The sequence below is a fragment of the Lampetra fluviatilis genome, chromosome 2, assembly GCF_964198595.1.
Source record: "Lampetra fluviatilis chromosome 2, kcLamFluv1.1, whole genome shotgun sequence".
Taxonomy (NCBI): domain Eukaryota; kingdom Metazoa; phylum Chordata; class Hyperoartia; order Petromyzontiformes; family Petromyzontidae; genus Lampetra; species Lampetra fluviatilis.
This window is the reverse complement of record NC_136276.1, coordinates 3,931,578-3,948,892: the sequence shown is the minus strand read 5'-3', so window position 1 is coordinate 3,948,892 and position 17,315 is coordinate 3,931,578. Positions and strand designations below refer to the sequence as shown.

At 43.2% G+C, this 17,315-nt stretch overlaps 1 protein-coding gene across 1 annotated transcript in view; it reads left to right on the top strand.

Moving 5' to 3' along the window:
• The window catches only part of LOC144939988 (integrin beta-6-like), a 56,734-nt gene extending 47,204 nt beyond the window's left edge, over positions 1 to 9,530 (top strand). Inside the window, exons 12-16 of the mRNA XM_078866745.1 lie at positions 1,017 to 1,239; positions 2,555 to 2,652; positions 4,216 to 4,335; positions 7,377 to 7,543; positions 8,280 to 9,530. Coding sequence (XP_078722871.1) covers positions 1,017 to 1,239; positions 2,555 to 2,652; positions 4,216 to 4,335; positions 7,377 to 7,543; positions 8,280 to 8,429 — 758 coding nt within the window. The 3' untranslated portion in view covers positions 8,430 to 9,530. The remainder of the gene's footprint in view (positions 1 to 1,016; positions 1,240 to 2,554; positions 2,653 to 4,215; positions 4,336 to 7,376; positions 7,544 to 8,279) is intronic.
• The last annotated feature ends 7,785 nt before the right edge of the window (positions 9,531 to 17,315 follow it).

Genomic DNA, 17,315 nt, shown 5'->3' with positions numbered 1-17,315 from the left:
GTCATTGTGTTGTTGTGTCGTTGTGTTGCTGTGTTATTGTGTCGTGCCATTGTTTCGTCATTGTTTTGTGTCGTGCCATTGTGTCGTTGTGTCGCTGTGTCGTTGTCATTGTATTTTTGTGTCGCTGTGTCACTGCTGTGTGTCACTGTGTCATTGTATTGTTGTGTCACTGTGTCACTGCTGTGTGTCACTGTGTCATTGTATTGTTGTGTCACTGTGTCACTGCTGTGTGTCACTGTGTCATTGTATTGTTGTGTCGCTGTGTCACTGCTGTGTGTCACTGTGTCATTGTATTGTTGTGTCGCTGTGTCACTGCTGTGTGTCACTGTGTCATTGTATTGTTGTGTCACTGTGTCACTGCTGTGTGTCACTGTGTCATTGTATTGTTGTGTCGCTGTGTCACTGCTGTGTGTCACTGTGTCATTGTATTGTTGTGTCACTATGTCACCGCTGTGTGTCACTGTGTCATTGTATTGTTGTGTCACTGTGTCACTGCTGTGTGTCACTGTGTCATTGTATTGTTGTGTCACTATGTCACTGCTGTGTGTCACTGTGTCATTGTATTGTTGTGTCACTATGTCACTGCTGTGTGTCACTGTGTCATTGTATTGTTTTGTCATTATGTCACTGCTGTGTGTCACTGTGTCATTGTATTGTTGTGTCACTGTGTCACTGCTGTGTGTCACTGTGTCATTGTATTGTTGTGTCACTGTGTCACTGCTGTGTGTCACTGTGTCATTGCATTGTTGTGTCGCTGTGTCACTGCTGTGTGTCACTGTGTCATTGTATTGTTGTGTCACTGTGTCACTGCTGTGTGTCACTGTGTCACTGTGTTATTGCATTGTTGTGTCGCTGTGTCACTGCTGTGTGTCACTGTGTCATTGTATTGTTGTGTCGCTGTGTCACTGCTGTGTGTCACTGTGTCATTGTATTGTTGTGTCACTGTGTCGCTGTGCCGCTGCACGGTGGGTTGTTGTTGTGTCGTGCCGTTGCGCCATTGCGGTGTCGTCCTCCAGGGCACGGGGAGTGCGAGTGCGGCGAGTGCCACTGCCACGAGGGCTGGGCGGGCGAGAGCTGCAACTGCTCCACGAGCACGGACGCGTGCGTCACCCCCTCGGGCCTGCTGTGCGGGGGCTGCGGGGATTGCGTGTGCGGCCACTGTGTGTGCACCACACTCGGCGCCTCCGGGGACAAATGCGAGCGCTGCCCGTCCGACGCGGACCCTTGCTCGGCCAAGAGGTGAGCACGTGCGGGTGGCTGCGTGCGCGCTAAAGCACAACTTGAAGGTGAAGGTGCAGCCCCGCAATTGATTGGCCCTCACCGCTGCTGGTGGAAGGGCCTCCAATATTGAGAGGTCGAGAATGGTCCCCTCTAAAGGATGTATTTTTGACCGATTCCTCCGTGCCAGCCAGATACCTCGGAAGAGGTGAAAGCATCGATACTTCACCGCACCAAACGCGACCTTCCCATCGACTACCTGTGGTGTACTGTTGCGTGGGCATAGGGCATAGGAAACAGGACTTCACAAACTTGCCCATTATTTCTACTGCAGTGCCGGGAGATTGAATCGGACCGGTGACCTCTGGATTGCAAAGTCCAGTACGCTAACCATTACATCACAGCAGCATCCCTGACCAAAGAATTATTGATATCAATAGTATTTTACTCATTAGTGAAACATGTTTGCTCTCTTGTCATGATTCGATGGTTTGTGTGTCCTCTTTATACACGTCCAGTTAAGTTGAAAAAGGGGTAAGCTGTGCACAACAATCAATTTACCTTATCTCTTTTAAAGTATTCCTTGTAATTTAAACGTTCACATGAGGTACCCATGTCAAGTGGCAGTCAACCAGTCACAAACCACAAACACGTGCATGGGATGATATGGCAACAGTACATGTACTGTTGCAGTGGCATATTCCCCAACATCTGTTTCATAGCAATACAGGACTGAGTAAAAAAAAAATGTATTCCACGATGGTACACTTAGCAGGCCGATATGGGAACAGAAATGAAAATACTTTTGGAAAATAATGTGCAAAACAATACATATGATGGAAAAAGGCGAAACAGATGTGATACACTTGCGGAGTTTTGGTTCATTTAAGAATCACTGTGTGTACATATGCTACAGTGATCAAAATGTAAGTCAAAGGTCTCTCCTTACATCAGAGATCTTGACACTAAAATGTCTAGAGTAGCTTTCAAGTTGTATAAACTCACATCTGTGCATTAGGACAATGGTCATGACATGAAAATACCTTCAACAGTTTTACTCAACAATTCACCCGTAATTGTACGTACCTGTCTTCAAGCGATGTTGGCCGTATTTCGCAAAAAAAAACCCACTTCCTTCCTTAAACATGTGGCTTGGCATCGGCGTTGCGAGGAGCTGGTTTGTTATTTTCTCACCACACTTCATGCCACTGTTCTTGTTCTTGGTTCAGACCAGGAAATTGAAAGGTGGGCTCCACTTCCAGTTTTGGTCTTAGTGCCTTCACGTAGGTGAGGAAATAATGTGTCTGGGTTTTCATTGTTTCTCTCCTGCCACCAGGGACTGCGTCAAGTGCATGCACTTTGAAACCGGGAGACTGAATGAAACTTGCGGGCAGATGTGCAAGTACATGCTCAGTGTTGTGGCCCAGCTGCCCGGTATGAACCTGCACACGTGACCGAAATTATTGCATCTCTCTGCAGAGCCTTTGAAATATTTCTCTCGGTGCCTCACGTTCAACTGGAAGAGAGAGACGAGGGCAAAGCTAAAGTTATGGGAGAGAGTGCCACCGTGTGGTGAAAGTAATGTAATGGCCTAAGTTAAAACGTGCTTATTACAAAGTATCTTCAATGATTGAGTAGATATACTGTATACGCACACACACAATACTTACGCAGCCACTGCTTGTTCGTAATGAGGCCTGCATGTTGCGTAGAATATAATACTTAATAATTTGCCGAGTTGACAACCTGCCTTAAATACTGTCGCAAGTGCAATACTCGCAGAGGTGTGGACTCGAGTCATGTGACTTGGACTCGAGTCAGACTCGAGTCATGAATTTGATGACTTGCGACTCGACTTGGACTTGCATAACAATGACTTTGTCCCACCTATGAGATGTGGACTCGAGTCATGTGACTTGGACTCGAGTCAGACTCGAGTCATGAATTTGATGACTTGCGACTCGACTTGGACTTGCATAACAATGACTTTGTCCCACCTCTGAATACTCGTCATTATTCCCATTGTTATACGCTGTTTGGTAAATCTACATACGCGTATGATGAAAGAAATATGCAAAACTATTGATTGGTTTGTGTTCAGAGATCTCTTTCAGCATGCCAAATATATCAACCTTTCAGTACAACATCAAGTTATTTTCCAAAAATTTGTGTTCCTCAATATATTCTGTAAAATATGCCCATATTCATGGAGCAAAATGATTAAGAACATACGTGTGTTATAGCCACATGCCTCTGAATTATTCTAACAAGTGCGCGGATGGTAGAGGAGGTGGTAATGAAATATAATGCAGTATGTGCACGTCTCTACGCATTACGAATATCACATTCTCACGATGGTTTGACCACCCATCGTCGTGTGTGCGCACACACAATATCACACAATATATTTCCAAAATAAAATTAAGCAGATGTGTATTGCGGTTTTGCTTCGCTCAGCATCACGCTCATGGTGTCTTATCGATTTGGGTATCCAGACAGAGTAAAACGGGAGCACAATGGGATATTGAGTCATCTGGGGCAGCACTGCAAGAGTGAACCCCGGAAAACCCAGGGCTCTAATTTATTTTCACCCAACTCCAGGCACAAATATTCAGCGAGCTGGGTTTGCTTATTTTTCTTTGACAATGCTGGAGGGCTCTCAGCAGTGGCAAGACGCCTATAAAGCCCCAGTGCCACGAAACCTCTGCACTGTAGAAACCCTGTGCCCAGATAGAGGACAAGGACCATTGTGCTCAGCCTTCTAAACTTTGTGGCACGAATGTGGGAGGGGAGGATGTGGGGTGGAGGGTAACGTGAGGAGATCAGATCTCTGGAATAACGAGGTGGCACAAGGTAACTCTCCCAGCGCCTGTGAACGGTGACAAACACACACGGAGTCACTCCCTCCCGAAGTGCAGGTGTAAATTTGACTTTCAGAGAAGCCATCATGACTTGTGTATATTTCACAGCGAATGCTTGCCATGTGCTTGATTTCAGATTCTGAAGATGTGAATCCCAATGTGTGCACTTTCTCAAATGAGAACAACTGCAGTGTGCAGTTCATGTACAGCAAGGAAACTGCTATCCTTCCTACCCTCTATGTGCTCAAAGAAATGGGTAAGCACACACCGTATTCTCTATATACATGCTCAAACATGATCTTGGCAAATAATCTTAATCCGTGTCCTATCCACGGCTGGATTAATGCCCGTCCACGTTATTGCCGTTCTGCACGGTCCTACGATGCCAGGATCCAATTTTCTCCTGCGCATGAGGCGACATCATCGCTCTACGCCTATTGCAGTCACCCTCTCGGGAATCTTCCCTATTTGCTATTCTGTCACCAGTCTCATACATCCGCTGTCATCACTGCTGGTGATATGTACTGCGTAAGCCACTTACTTTTATTAACAGTCAACATGATGTTTCATTTGCATTTGTTCACCATTTGTTCCTCTCTCTCTGTCGGTGTAATGCCCAAGAATGCATCTCTCCACACTCTGTTGAATACTTTTCTAAATTTGTTCCATGTTCTTTGTCAGAAACCATTATTCCAATGCATGTCATGGCAGGCAATAAGCATTAAATTATGATTCCTTAAGCACATTGATTTATTGATTCTTATTTTTTAAATATTTTATTCCAAAACCACTCCAATCTGGCTCTTTATGTTATTTAGTTTTGACACCCACAATGGTTGCCATAGGTGTACATACTGACGTGTTTTACAATTGTGGTTAGTTTGTTGTCCTTCCCCCGCACCTACCATTAGCACGGTTGGCTATGTACGGTGCAAAAGAAGTTCAACATGCATACATACAACCCATCACTTTATTTTGTTCAGTGAAAAGCTACGTGAAAAAAAACATACTTGAAACATAATTGCTGAAAGTAGTTTCAAGGGCCACAGATACAGTTGAGAAAATACCTTTCAACGTTTTACCTAAAGCGCTACTTTACATAAAGGACAGTGGTACAGTACTTTATATCGCTCAATGATGTTTTATGCAAAACAATCGCAATTCCTTGAAGCAGCGGTGACTCAGATTTAAAAGTGTTCAGCCAGATGACAAGAGGCTTGTATCCAATCAGCTTTGTGAATGTATGCCACGTGTCTTCTAACTCACTCGTGGCTATCTCTCTGATCCTTATTTATACGCTTTAGTGTTATCATTAAAGGATTTAAACTTAGGTAAAATGCTACCGTGTCTTTGGTCAATTTTTCTTTGAACAAGGCACTGGATAAATAACGATGAGAATGTCATGCGAAAGTTTGCCCTTGCTCAAATGTTGCGTTGCTTGCAGCCCTAAGCCATTGTTGACAATTCCATATTCCCATTATGGAGGCCACTATATACATTGGACAGCCACAGACGAATTTCCATTCAATGGGACTTGATTAACCGACCCCAGAGGGATGATAGTGCCGCATCAACAGCCGACCAGGATTTGGTCTTCCAGATTCTCATTATATATGTCAATTGCTCTGCAATGCAGACGCACGGATGGCTTTCTGCATTAATGCCACACTTACTGTGTTTTGTGATCAACGAGGTTGACGCATTCTAGCAAATGGCTTTCGGGCAATAAACAGCCGGTGCTTTGGCCAACGTGAAGAAAAGTCACTTTCGACATCTTAGACATGAGAAAACGTAGAAAATATTCCCACGTCCCTTCATGGAAACGACTAAAGAAAAGCCAAGAAGCCGCACCGAATTAATGTATCTCACTTAAAGTGCGGGCAATTTTACGGAGCATTCGCCATTCCTTACACAGTCACCTCATGCTCATGGTGAGTGTGAGCCAGTGTATTCCTTGCTTCATTGAATGATAATGATGGAGTGCTCTGTCACAACGCAGGGCTCTGTAATCATTTGTGAGTTACAGCGAAGTGTGTAACCTGACACGCGATTCATTTAGCTCTTGCTGGTTTTAAAAGCACAATAACCATAACACGTAATTTGTTGTCCGTGATGCTATGCAATATCGCTTGTTTTGTGGCTGTTTAATATCAGACAAGATTTACTGCACAACAACCTTCAAATAGCAGGGGGACGCAGCGTGGCCTAATCGATTTGGAACGCAGGCTGCTGTGGGATGGTGTTTTTGAAAATATATATTTAGTTTCAAGATCTTTGATATATTTTGATTTAAAGCTTTCGTGGCTGTGGGGATTCATATTCTTGGTTTTTTCGGTAAAGTCACGTAGAAGGGAAACAATAAAATAATAAAAATATAAAACAATACAATTCTCACGACGTTTCGATTGCAACACAAGCAATCATCATCAGGTGTGAAAACCTTCTACGTGACTTTACCGAAAGAATCAAGAATATCTTTGATATAGTTAAGATATAGACTTCAGTGGGGGGGGGGGGGGGGTTGTGTGTGCAGTTTTGTTCCTGCAATGGAGCGACGCACGTTAAGAATATGAGGACTCCGTTGAAATTACTATTTAATCTCTACATTTGGTGGGGGCAGGAGTTCCTGCCCACAATCACAGCAGCTCCTTATTGGCCAACGGGTACAAACAGCACGACAAGAAGCTTTGACGTTTGATTCAGTGCCGAGAATCTCACTGCTAATGTTATTTCCTTCTATGAAACAGCTCCATCCACTGTCGGTCTGTTCGTTATTAGTGGTTTAAAAAAACAGCTGTCCCAGAAAGATCAATTATTCATTTGCTTTTTAACTCTGGAATTTCTAAAAGTGCTGCTGCAGTGTTGGTAATTAGCTGAAAATGGTAATGTTGCTCAATTTGATTCCGGTTATTTGTGATGATTTCCACAAGGCATTCTGAACCACTGCCTGTGTAACGTGATTAAAACAGGGACAATGAATAACCATAATGGCTGTATCGCCAGTTTTTTGCAGCCATGGTGAGCATTAAAATGCGCTCACACAGTTTGTCCTCAAAATCAGGTGGATGTGCACCACCATTGTTGAATTAAAAAGATGAGCGCCTCCCATGCAGGACTTCAGCCAAATTAAACTGAAGGCCAATATTCCTCACGAAACAAAATTACATTGCCATCAGAGATTAGTTTTCTAATTATCTTTTTTGCATTCACATTAGGCGATGTCCCCTCCCTACATTTGCCCAGTCCTTGTTTGGCATCGACGAATGTGGACTTTTTTTTTCCCTCCTTGGCACACAGACTGTCACAACCCCCCCTCCGTTATGGGCATCATCGTGGGTGTCACCGTGGGGGTCGTGATTATTGGCTTCATCGTCCTGCTCCTGTGGAAGATGATGGTGACCATCCATGACCGGCGAGAGTTTGCTAAGTTCCAGGAGGATCGCTCGCACGCCCGCTGGGGAATGGTGAGAGCATCTTTGATTATTATTAATATTCATTCATTCACCAAGGCTTGTGTCTGAGCCAAGTTCAGTGGTGGTGTTAGCCCAGTTGGAGGCGCTGACCAGAAATCAGTACGGCGGTGCCAACCTGTCCATTTATAAAATCCTCGTGAGATAACGGTAGATGTGTAGACATAGTGAGATTAAACAAACTACGGCAAAAAAATCGTGATGGAGTAAGATGAGAGGAGAAATGCAGACACCGTAAAGGTTACATATATTAATTGTGTTTTTTTTTATTTTAGTTAGCTTCTCGTGTTTATTAGGATTGTAATTAATGCATCACTATTTTCCGTATTAATTTGAGGTTCCTTGAGCTGCGTGGGGATCTTGAGTCTTTTGCTGGTGTGCTTGCGCCAAGCACTGCCGCTGGTCAAAATAATTGTCTAAAAAAATATTATTCGATTAGAACCATTGTGCCAAAGACTGCATTGTTTGGCTCAGATTTTTCCTCCATTTTTCCGAACAAATTAGCTTTAGACTCTCACGATCATTTCACGAGGGGTCATGATCATAGCTAATAGGTTAAGCCAAGGTGGCAAGTGGACAAAAACTTCACAATGGTATTTTTGTCTCAGGAGAAAAAAATATTATTTGGTAACAGCCACAAAAAACAAACAATTATAGTAATTGATTATATGAATTTATAATCAGACTTTCTCCCATCCCATCTCCCCATTCCGCACCATTCCCTGTTCAGAGCACAAACCCATTGTACAGACCCACGACGTCCACCTTCCGCAACGTCAGCTACCGGGGGACGAAAAGCGACGACAAGTCGACAGTCGAGATAATGCGGCACGATGAGACACTGGACGCGAACGCCGTTCCCTGGAAAATCCGCGGATAATGAATCGGGACTCGTTTGTGGAGGTCAACAGACAAGTCATGGTTTTGACGGAAACAGCACCTTGAATGAGAGCGGACCCGAGTACTTATTGCGAATGAACTAACTGTAATTAGACGTACCTCTTTTCCACTGACACAACCGAGCCACGCCAGGGCCATGCCGAGCAAGCCCGGCATAGCTCAGGAGGCGCCAGGTTGTTATTCCACTGCGGAAGCTGAACCGTGCCGTGATGTCATACGCATGTAACATATCATTTAGGCCCAATCCTGGCCACGCTTGGTCCTATGCAAGATTCAGATGTCTTTTGAGGCCGTCATATCACAATTTGGGTTTGGCTGGACTTAAAAAATAACCAGCAGAAAAAAAAACCCATCTGCACCATGAGGGCCTGGTCTGTCTCGGCATGTGCTACAGTGGAAAAGGGATAACGATGGTGAGTAGTAGAGTGGAGCCATATTAGGGTTACGCTGAAAGTAAAATTAGGAGGCATATCACCCCCAGGTCCTGTGCAAAGTGCACAGGTCATGGCTATGTACCAACCTTCGCTCCACCATTTCTCATGCACTGGAAAGACTTTGCTGGAAAAGTCAACGTGGTTCCAATACCAATTACACAATGTTTAAGCAGATTGTCTCACTGAGTACAATGCATGGTACTGTAGCTTGCTGCTTAGAAACGGATAAGGCACTAATGATCCACAGCATTTAAGCTGGATGAAAACTGTATTGTACATATCCTTTTTTAAGAACAAAAAAATTCCTTTGATTTTTAGCTTTAAGGAAATTGTGCTGTACTACTGTATTTCCAAATGTAACTTATTAATTATATGTGGATTTAAAATTGCTGCTGGGAATACCGCCGTGCACTTGTGTGTGTATATATATACTGTATCGTGTGTTCGACTAACGCGATGGTGTTTTTTGCGTGAGGGTTAAAATCCTGCTCGTCGCAGTGATAGGAATGTTGATGTTTTCTAACAGTTCTAACCAGCACATTTGTTGAATAAAATGGGTGAGGTACATTTAAATGGCACTAAAAGCTTATTTTTTTTTGGTCATTGCCACTAAAGTTTAAAACTTGACAATAAAATAATTTAAAAAAGACGTTGTCTGCAGTAGTTTGATTGAGATCTCAGTGGGTGTGTAAGCGTGACACGTCTTCACATGTGAAAGCAGTGTCTCACTGACTACAATACATGGCACTGGAGCTTGCTGCTTGGAAATGGATAAGGCACTAATAATCCGCAGCATTTAAGATGTCTGAAAACTGGAACGTGTGTAACACGCCGTGACACATGTTCCACGTTTAACGCGTGTATACGTCGTGAGAGGGACAGCGTTCATTGTTTAGGGTGACCAGTGGGACGTGTTTAACAATCATCGGGCAAATGCAGTGTGGGAACGAGTTTATTTCGAATTGAGGATTTAATTTTGTAAACATGGAAATGCGTAACGTGGTGATGGGTCCCGAGTATATTCCGTTCTGCTACAACGCCGCATGTTGTTTTCGTAACGCGAATTGCATATAACACTCTGAATGTATTAGTGAACACATTTTTTATAACGTGGATGCGAATTGGATATAACGCGATTGAGTGAAGAGAACTATGTCGTGCGAGTAGGAATAAGCGGTCGTACGGCGGCCTCGGCATAGCATTACACAAGGCGGGATGCTGCTGGATGCTTCGAGATGCTACCCAGAAACGCCTCAGTCTTTGTTAAGCCTGCATCCGCCTTCTCACGTGTTATCGCGGACTGTGCTTTACTCTATCTTATATATTATAACGCGATTTTTTCCATAATGCGGTGTGTTCTTCAAGAACACGACTGTAGTGGAGTTTGGGAAACCCCGGGCGAGGGTCAATGCGCCAAGAATATATGCAACCTCGTTTTATCTTGAGCACATTTTGGCGTAAGTATTTCTGAAGCACAGAAAAGTAACAGGATTTGTTAGGGTTTCAATCCTAAAAATGGTTACCTGTTTTAAAGTGAATTACAGTACTGTATTCTCTTACCGAGATCTTGGAACAAGGCAAACAATGGAAACATGCTTCATTTGCTTTCAAATTATGCACTTTTTTTTGTCTCCCATTGCACTCAATTACCTTTCTAATGCCATGTGAAAATGTTGCACCGTAATTTAATGCCATACAATTACAAATGGCGTAGAGTGGATCGTGTAGAGAGTATACTGTAGAGTGGAAACAACCATTCCCCACAATCGGATGTCGGTCCCGCTTGTTCCATATTTAGCACCGAAATTGAGTGTGGCACTTTGTAACTGCAGAAATTCAGGGCTGTATCTAGAAAATGCCATGCCACCTAAAATGCACAACGCACCATGGAACATATTGCTCACGCCGCCGTGTGCATTGCAAGAAAGATTGCAGGAGAGATAACCTTGCTATCCAGCACTGCATGTGTAAAAAAATAATCATTGACGGCACAGTCAGTTGACCAGTGTATGGAGATAATGAAACTTGGAGTGAGGAAAACCGTATGAGATTTCCTGTAATTGCCTGCTGTGTAAGGTAGCATACAACAATAGCAACAGAAACATATGCTGAATGTTTACACAACACAACCGCATATGTTTTGGTTTGCTACATCGTTCCGAGTTTCCACCATGCTAAACTGAGCATCGGATAGCGTTCATCCACAGTATATTGGTATACTTAACTCTGTGATGGATATTCCATATTCATATAGTTGGAACCATTTTAGCCATAACACAATCACTGGCAAATATAAATTTTCTGCTATATTAGCATAAAGGTGAATACACCTTGTTGCATGCATTCAACAAGTGTTTATTACTTTAAACGGTCAAATCTGCCATACCAAAAGTTGCATACCTCATGTAAATATGTGCAGGCGCATTGAGAGTACAGAATATGAAATCTATTCTCCTGAATCCCATATATTAAGCAAACATTGAACCTCGTTTCTAATCCAGGAGATGTGCACAATACAATTCAAAACAATAAAAAAAATTTGATTTGTATAATAAATTAGATATAATTACTAGTCAGGGTACAAAATTGTAGGTTTGGGGACAGGATTTGGCTTCGAGCAGTGAGTGAGTTAATGGCTAAGGTAGATCATCTTTCCTCTCTTGGATGTTTGCCTCTGGGCAGCATAGTTACCGTGGGGCTTGGCCCTCTTTTTTAAAATATATATACGATCCCAGCCCACCATTCCAGTGTCAACCCAAGGTGGGCTTTGCACATTCAACAGTACACACGCGAGTGTGATCACGCATACATTTGGAAAAGCACACGTCTGATCTTTCACCCCATCTTGCAGTCAAACCTGCTTTGTAACATCCTTCAGGTGACACAAAGCAAATTACCACCGAGAGTTGGCCAAAAACCACGTACATGTACAGAAGACCTCCTTTCATCAATCCACCGCTGGATGAGAGCCTCCATCATGTTGTGCGGGCCGTGGGGGCTTTTACACCATACTTCACCATGCTGGTCAGTTTTGGTGGGTGAAGGCGGGGAATATTGATGTTGGAGCATGGTACAGTGCAACGTTTGATTTTGCTCCATTGCCCTCTACTGACCACGTAGCCTCGCAGTACTGCACACGTGTGTGTGCAGTACTGGAACTAAAGAGTGACCAACATAGAAGGTTGCACATAGAAGAAGACCAGTGATGAGATGGAAACTGGCACTACAGTATTTGGACACATACGGAGGATGGACAACAGGGAAATTAGAAGTGTGTTGTTCGGAAAAAAAATGAATAGGAACCGGAAAGAGACCTCAGAGAGAATATCATGACGACGAAGACGTGAGAGGTTGGTGCCAGAAAGATGTGCGCACGCCTTGAGCACATTGGCACGAGACAGAGGAAAGTGAAATAGTGCAGCGGACACCCACGTGATATCTGCCCATCATGGATCGTCATGATGATGGTGATGGCACTTGACATAAGGATTGGGATTTGCCTATGTATGTATTGTATATATCCTCATATAAATATAGGGTGAAAATGGTGAACGTGCCTTTTTCAAACAAGGATTAAAAGGATTTAAAATCCTTGAAAAAATAAACGACTCGTGCGATTCTTGGCGGTACGAATTCGTTTCCACGTGAAGCCGAATTTTTACCGAGTCGTCTGTGATGAATTTGCTCACGTGCCTCTGAGGCTGTAAGGGAAAACTACAGGAGAAACGGAGTGAAACTAAAAATTCCACAGGTGCAGCTGCCTCATCTCAATTACATTTTTTTTTGTGGACTGCTACAGTACGTGGGCTGGCTGATCGCCAGAACGAGGTCAGTCCATCCCCACGACTTTTGTAAGTGGGGTCTGAGTAGTCGGAAACATACGAGAAATATAGTTCTGCCCACTCCTTTTAACAAGAGCTTTCGGATTCGTTAAGCTCCAGGATTAGTTCAGCAGGCTGTTGACATCACGTCCTCGTTTCTCAACGTTGCTGTGCTTTCTCTTTTTGTAAGTGCGTCTGTTTAACTTATTTCGCACCCAACGTGGCCAACCGTGATAATCGGAGGTTGCAGATTAGAACCCTTTTAATCGGAAAAAAAACACAACGCCTTGATCTAATTATGTAATATGTAAATCTCAATGTTTAAAGATTGTGGGTTTTTTTTTTACCCGCCGCGGATTCACGTCAACGGATGGAAATCGTGGTGCTGGGCCATCCCTGGAACAGCCCCGGAGCTTACCTAATAAAATACCAAAAATAAATAGTTTGTTTCACAGAGGTGGAGGAAAGCAGACTTTCGGTGCTTCGTAATGAGTGAGGTTAACCAAGTAACTGAGACAGACCCGTGGAGCCTCATTGTAAAGGTTGTTTGTAGCGGGGGTAGGGGGGGGGGACAAATGCCAAAGGAAAGATCTGGAAACAAATAACTAAATGTGGAAATACCAAAAAATGAAAGTAAACCTCATGTAAGCTCAAAACACACTTGACAATTGAAGCGACATAGAAGAATAAGCTGGGTTACTGGATATGCACAAAATAAATGCTTCACAGCTCATTTCAAATTCCCTAATTGCTGTATCGTTTTTAGAAAGTTTTTTTTTACTTTGCATGAAATTAATGGGCATTTAATCGTGCAGAAAGTGAAAGTACGTTGCTAAGCGCTTCAATAAACAACAACAATTGCATACTCTTTGGTTCTTTCGGTAAAGTCACGTAGGTGAAAATAAAAAAAAGATAAAAAATAAAGAATAAAAATAGAAATAACTAAATTAAATCACGAAATGTCGTGAAACGAAACGTCGTGATTTAATTTAGTTATTTTTATTCTTTCTTTTTATTCTTATCTTTTTTATTTGTATTTTCACCTACGTGGCTTTACCGAAAGATCCTTGCAGTCACGAAACCGTCAAATCTAGAAACAACAATTGCATCTGCGAGGTGTAATGTACACACACGTGGCAGCGAGGTACACAGACTGTACATGAGCACACTCTACGCCATCAAGTCTAATGAGACTACTTGATATCACATTGTTAAGGTGGGCGACTACACTTCCTGCACGTGGATTCATCAACGGCAGACCTTGACTTTGCTGCCAAAGGGCAACGGCACCAAAGCGTTCGCAATGCCACAAAATGCACAGCCCACCTCACCGAACAATTCAGCGTTATATTCTTGGTTCTTTCGGTAAAGTCACTTTTTTCAAAATTTCTTGCTGTGGATTTCACACCTGATGATGATTGCTTGTGTTGCAGTCGAAACGTCGTGATAATTTGTATTGTTTTATATTTATATTGTTTCATTATTTCCCTTCTACGTGACTTTACCGAAAGAACCAAAAATATGAATCCCTGCAGTCACGAAAGCTTTAAATCAAAATTCAGCGTTAAGCCAGTAAAACAAAGCTCGCCTACTCTTTCTATTGCAGAGATCATGCGGGCAACAAAAGGGGGAGCAATCACGTTTCGTGCTCAAGTTCAAGTTAATTTTTATTAGGTATAGCCCTGTGAGCCATTCGGCTCTTGAATCGGGTGCAACCGCAACAAACATAAAACAAAAACACGAACAAAAAACATCTTAAAGTGAATATGTTACTGAGTGCAAACAGAAAATCCAAGAAAAGACGGCAAAATATTGCAGAAAAAGCACCGTACACCAACACTGTGTGCAAAAATCCCAGTGGGATGCAAGTCAAACAACAACAACAACCACAAGACAACTTAGATTAAGGCCATCAGTCTAACTCTGTACTAGAACAAACAAACATGGACAAAGCAAAAAACTTTTCGAAAATCACCAAAATAAAGCCATAAAAGCAATGAAACAGTGGTCATAGGAACTGTGACCGAATTTTCACAATAAACGACGTAAACAACATGTACTACCAAACTCTGCAGTCATAGCTGGCTGCATGAGTCACATGGGAAGGAAAACGAGGCAGTAACTCTGCACCATTTGCAGCGCATCGCTCCTCAAGGCCCCACTGGATTCAATAAACCCAGTCCACACCCAGCCAATAATTAATTTGTCATCTGCAACGGTGAACTGCATCGCTCTAACGTAAGGGCCACACGGCCGTGTGTTGCCGCATGTTGTTCAGCTAAAATGTAGTAATTCGGGCATTTGTCAGAATACACGACTACATGGAGGTCGGTGCTGATAGTCAGTCTTCGTGAAAGTGCCTGTTCTCGTATATGTGTGCGCGCATTATTGCACCACGCACAAGGTTTCAAAGCGCAGAGGGCATGTTTTGGGTACAGTGATGCAACTGCGGCTACGAACACCAAATCGTGACTTTGCACTCTCATAATTGTTCTTCGTTGGCCATGCGAAATCGACATCAATGTGGAGGAGTGTTGAATGGGAAGGGGTGGGTGTGGAGCTTGGAGCTTCCTTTAAGATACTTCTTGGCTAATTCTGATCTTTATTTTTCGTCTTCGTCATCATCATCATCATCATCATTTATTTGGAGGGGCAGATGATAGCTTGCCCATGTCGTCACAAACCCGCTGCAGTGCTGCGATGCCACCATTACTGATTTTGAACTGTCGACAGACACTGTGACTCTTTTAAGACAACAGGGGCTCCATCACTGCTGAACCAAACTGGCTCATTCATTTGTCAACGTGTGTGTGACAACTGACTCATTGGTCAATTTCACAGAGTTTTTTTTATGTTAACTTTTTTTGCAAAACCACCTCACTTCATGTTACCTGCAGCTTGTCCTGGGCACGTCACACTCACCGTTGTGGCCAAGATTGGTCAAACAGCCCGTGTGATCGACTGGAAGGCGTGGAGAGAGGCATTCATTCTACAATGTGCTGACAAAGTGCTGAAAATAAAGCGTCCGTGATTGTCCGCATAGCTCACGAAGTGAAACAAAAGAGTTTCAAAATCGCCGTTGACTCGAAATAAAAGCAAGTAATCAATTTGGTGGTAAAATATCAACTGCTACAAAAATCAATAAATTCAGTACCCGGAGGCAGCCTACACCAACAAACACTGCTCTCTCTCTCCCACGACTTAACCAAGAAGCATCACTAACACATGCCGTTAGGAGTGGGTGCACTTTTGTAATAATAATAAACTGTAGGCAAACAGTGGGTGAGGCTGTAATGAAGCCCTGCATTATAAGTACATAGCCTCCGTATGGCCACATTTGAATTGGAAAATACAGTCACCACTATATCAACGGTGCAGCATTGATGAGGCGTGAGGCCTACGTTGAACGAGAGTTATTTCTGCTTCACATTTTTAAATACCAATGAATATTCACTGTGGTCATCGATGCGGCTAAGCCACTCTAAGGGAAGTACACTTTCACTCACGCAGCTGCAGCCAATGCCAAAAAGAATTGCACCTCCAATTAGCACGGTTGGCTACGTACGGCGCGAAAGAAATTCAACAAACATCCATCATACACCTGCATGGCACGTTTAGTATAGATCTGAGAGTGCTGTTTCCTAATACAGAAAAAATTAACCCGTAAAAACAAAGTTTTTCACTATAAATCCTTTAAATGCGTGGCAGCTAGAGTCCTCTCGTCCTCTAGCTTGAGATGGCTGCCACCTATGGGTCAGATGATTGCCTGCCACCATTAAGCAATTGGTAATTAAATATAATTTATTTTTCCTAAAAATTGTAAAATTTTCACGAAAATAAATTGTCACGCACAACGAGTCTGTGTGCAAAATGTCAGCTCGATTGGATCACGGGAAGTGGGTTAAAAAACGACCGAAAGATTTGCACGGTCGTAAGCACGCAAGCAAGCAAGCAAGTGAACTTAATATAAAGGATTTTAAAACACTCATATCTGCGATCCAATTATCCGCGACTACTGTTATCCACACGATCTGCAGGGTCCTCAAAACTACGATTATCCGCCCCCCTGCTCTTTCTATTATCCACTGGCTTCAACCGTCATGCATTGTGGAGCGACTTCTTATTCACAATAAAAAAAAATTGTGGATAAGTGGAGTGAATAGACAGACATCTTAGATAATTATCGGTTACGCAATATATTAAAATCCGCATAAGTTCTACTCCATTAAGTTTAGAAGGTGATCGGAACGACAGGAGAGCACACAGGAGTGTAAAAGCCGCTGGCTGGAGCAGGGTAAGGTGTGAGTGTCGTCTGGGGCAATGCTGCAGTGTTTCTCCATACGCAGTATTGGTGGACACAAACTCTCCACGCTCACACCAAGCTTTCAGTAAAAGGGCTGGTTCGTCACACACACACACACCTCTCTCTCTCGTGCGGATAGGGGATTCGTGTGGATGAACGATCGGGCGGATGAGATTATATCGCTGGCAAGACGAGAGATGGGTTTAAAAGATTAGAAAACGTGCCAAACGGTGCTGCAGTTTTGTCACAAAAAAATGAACCGTGCCGCGACTTTCACAAGCACACCCTGGCAGCCCAGAGGGGGGAAC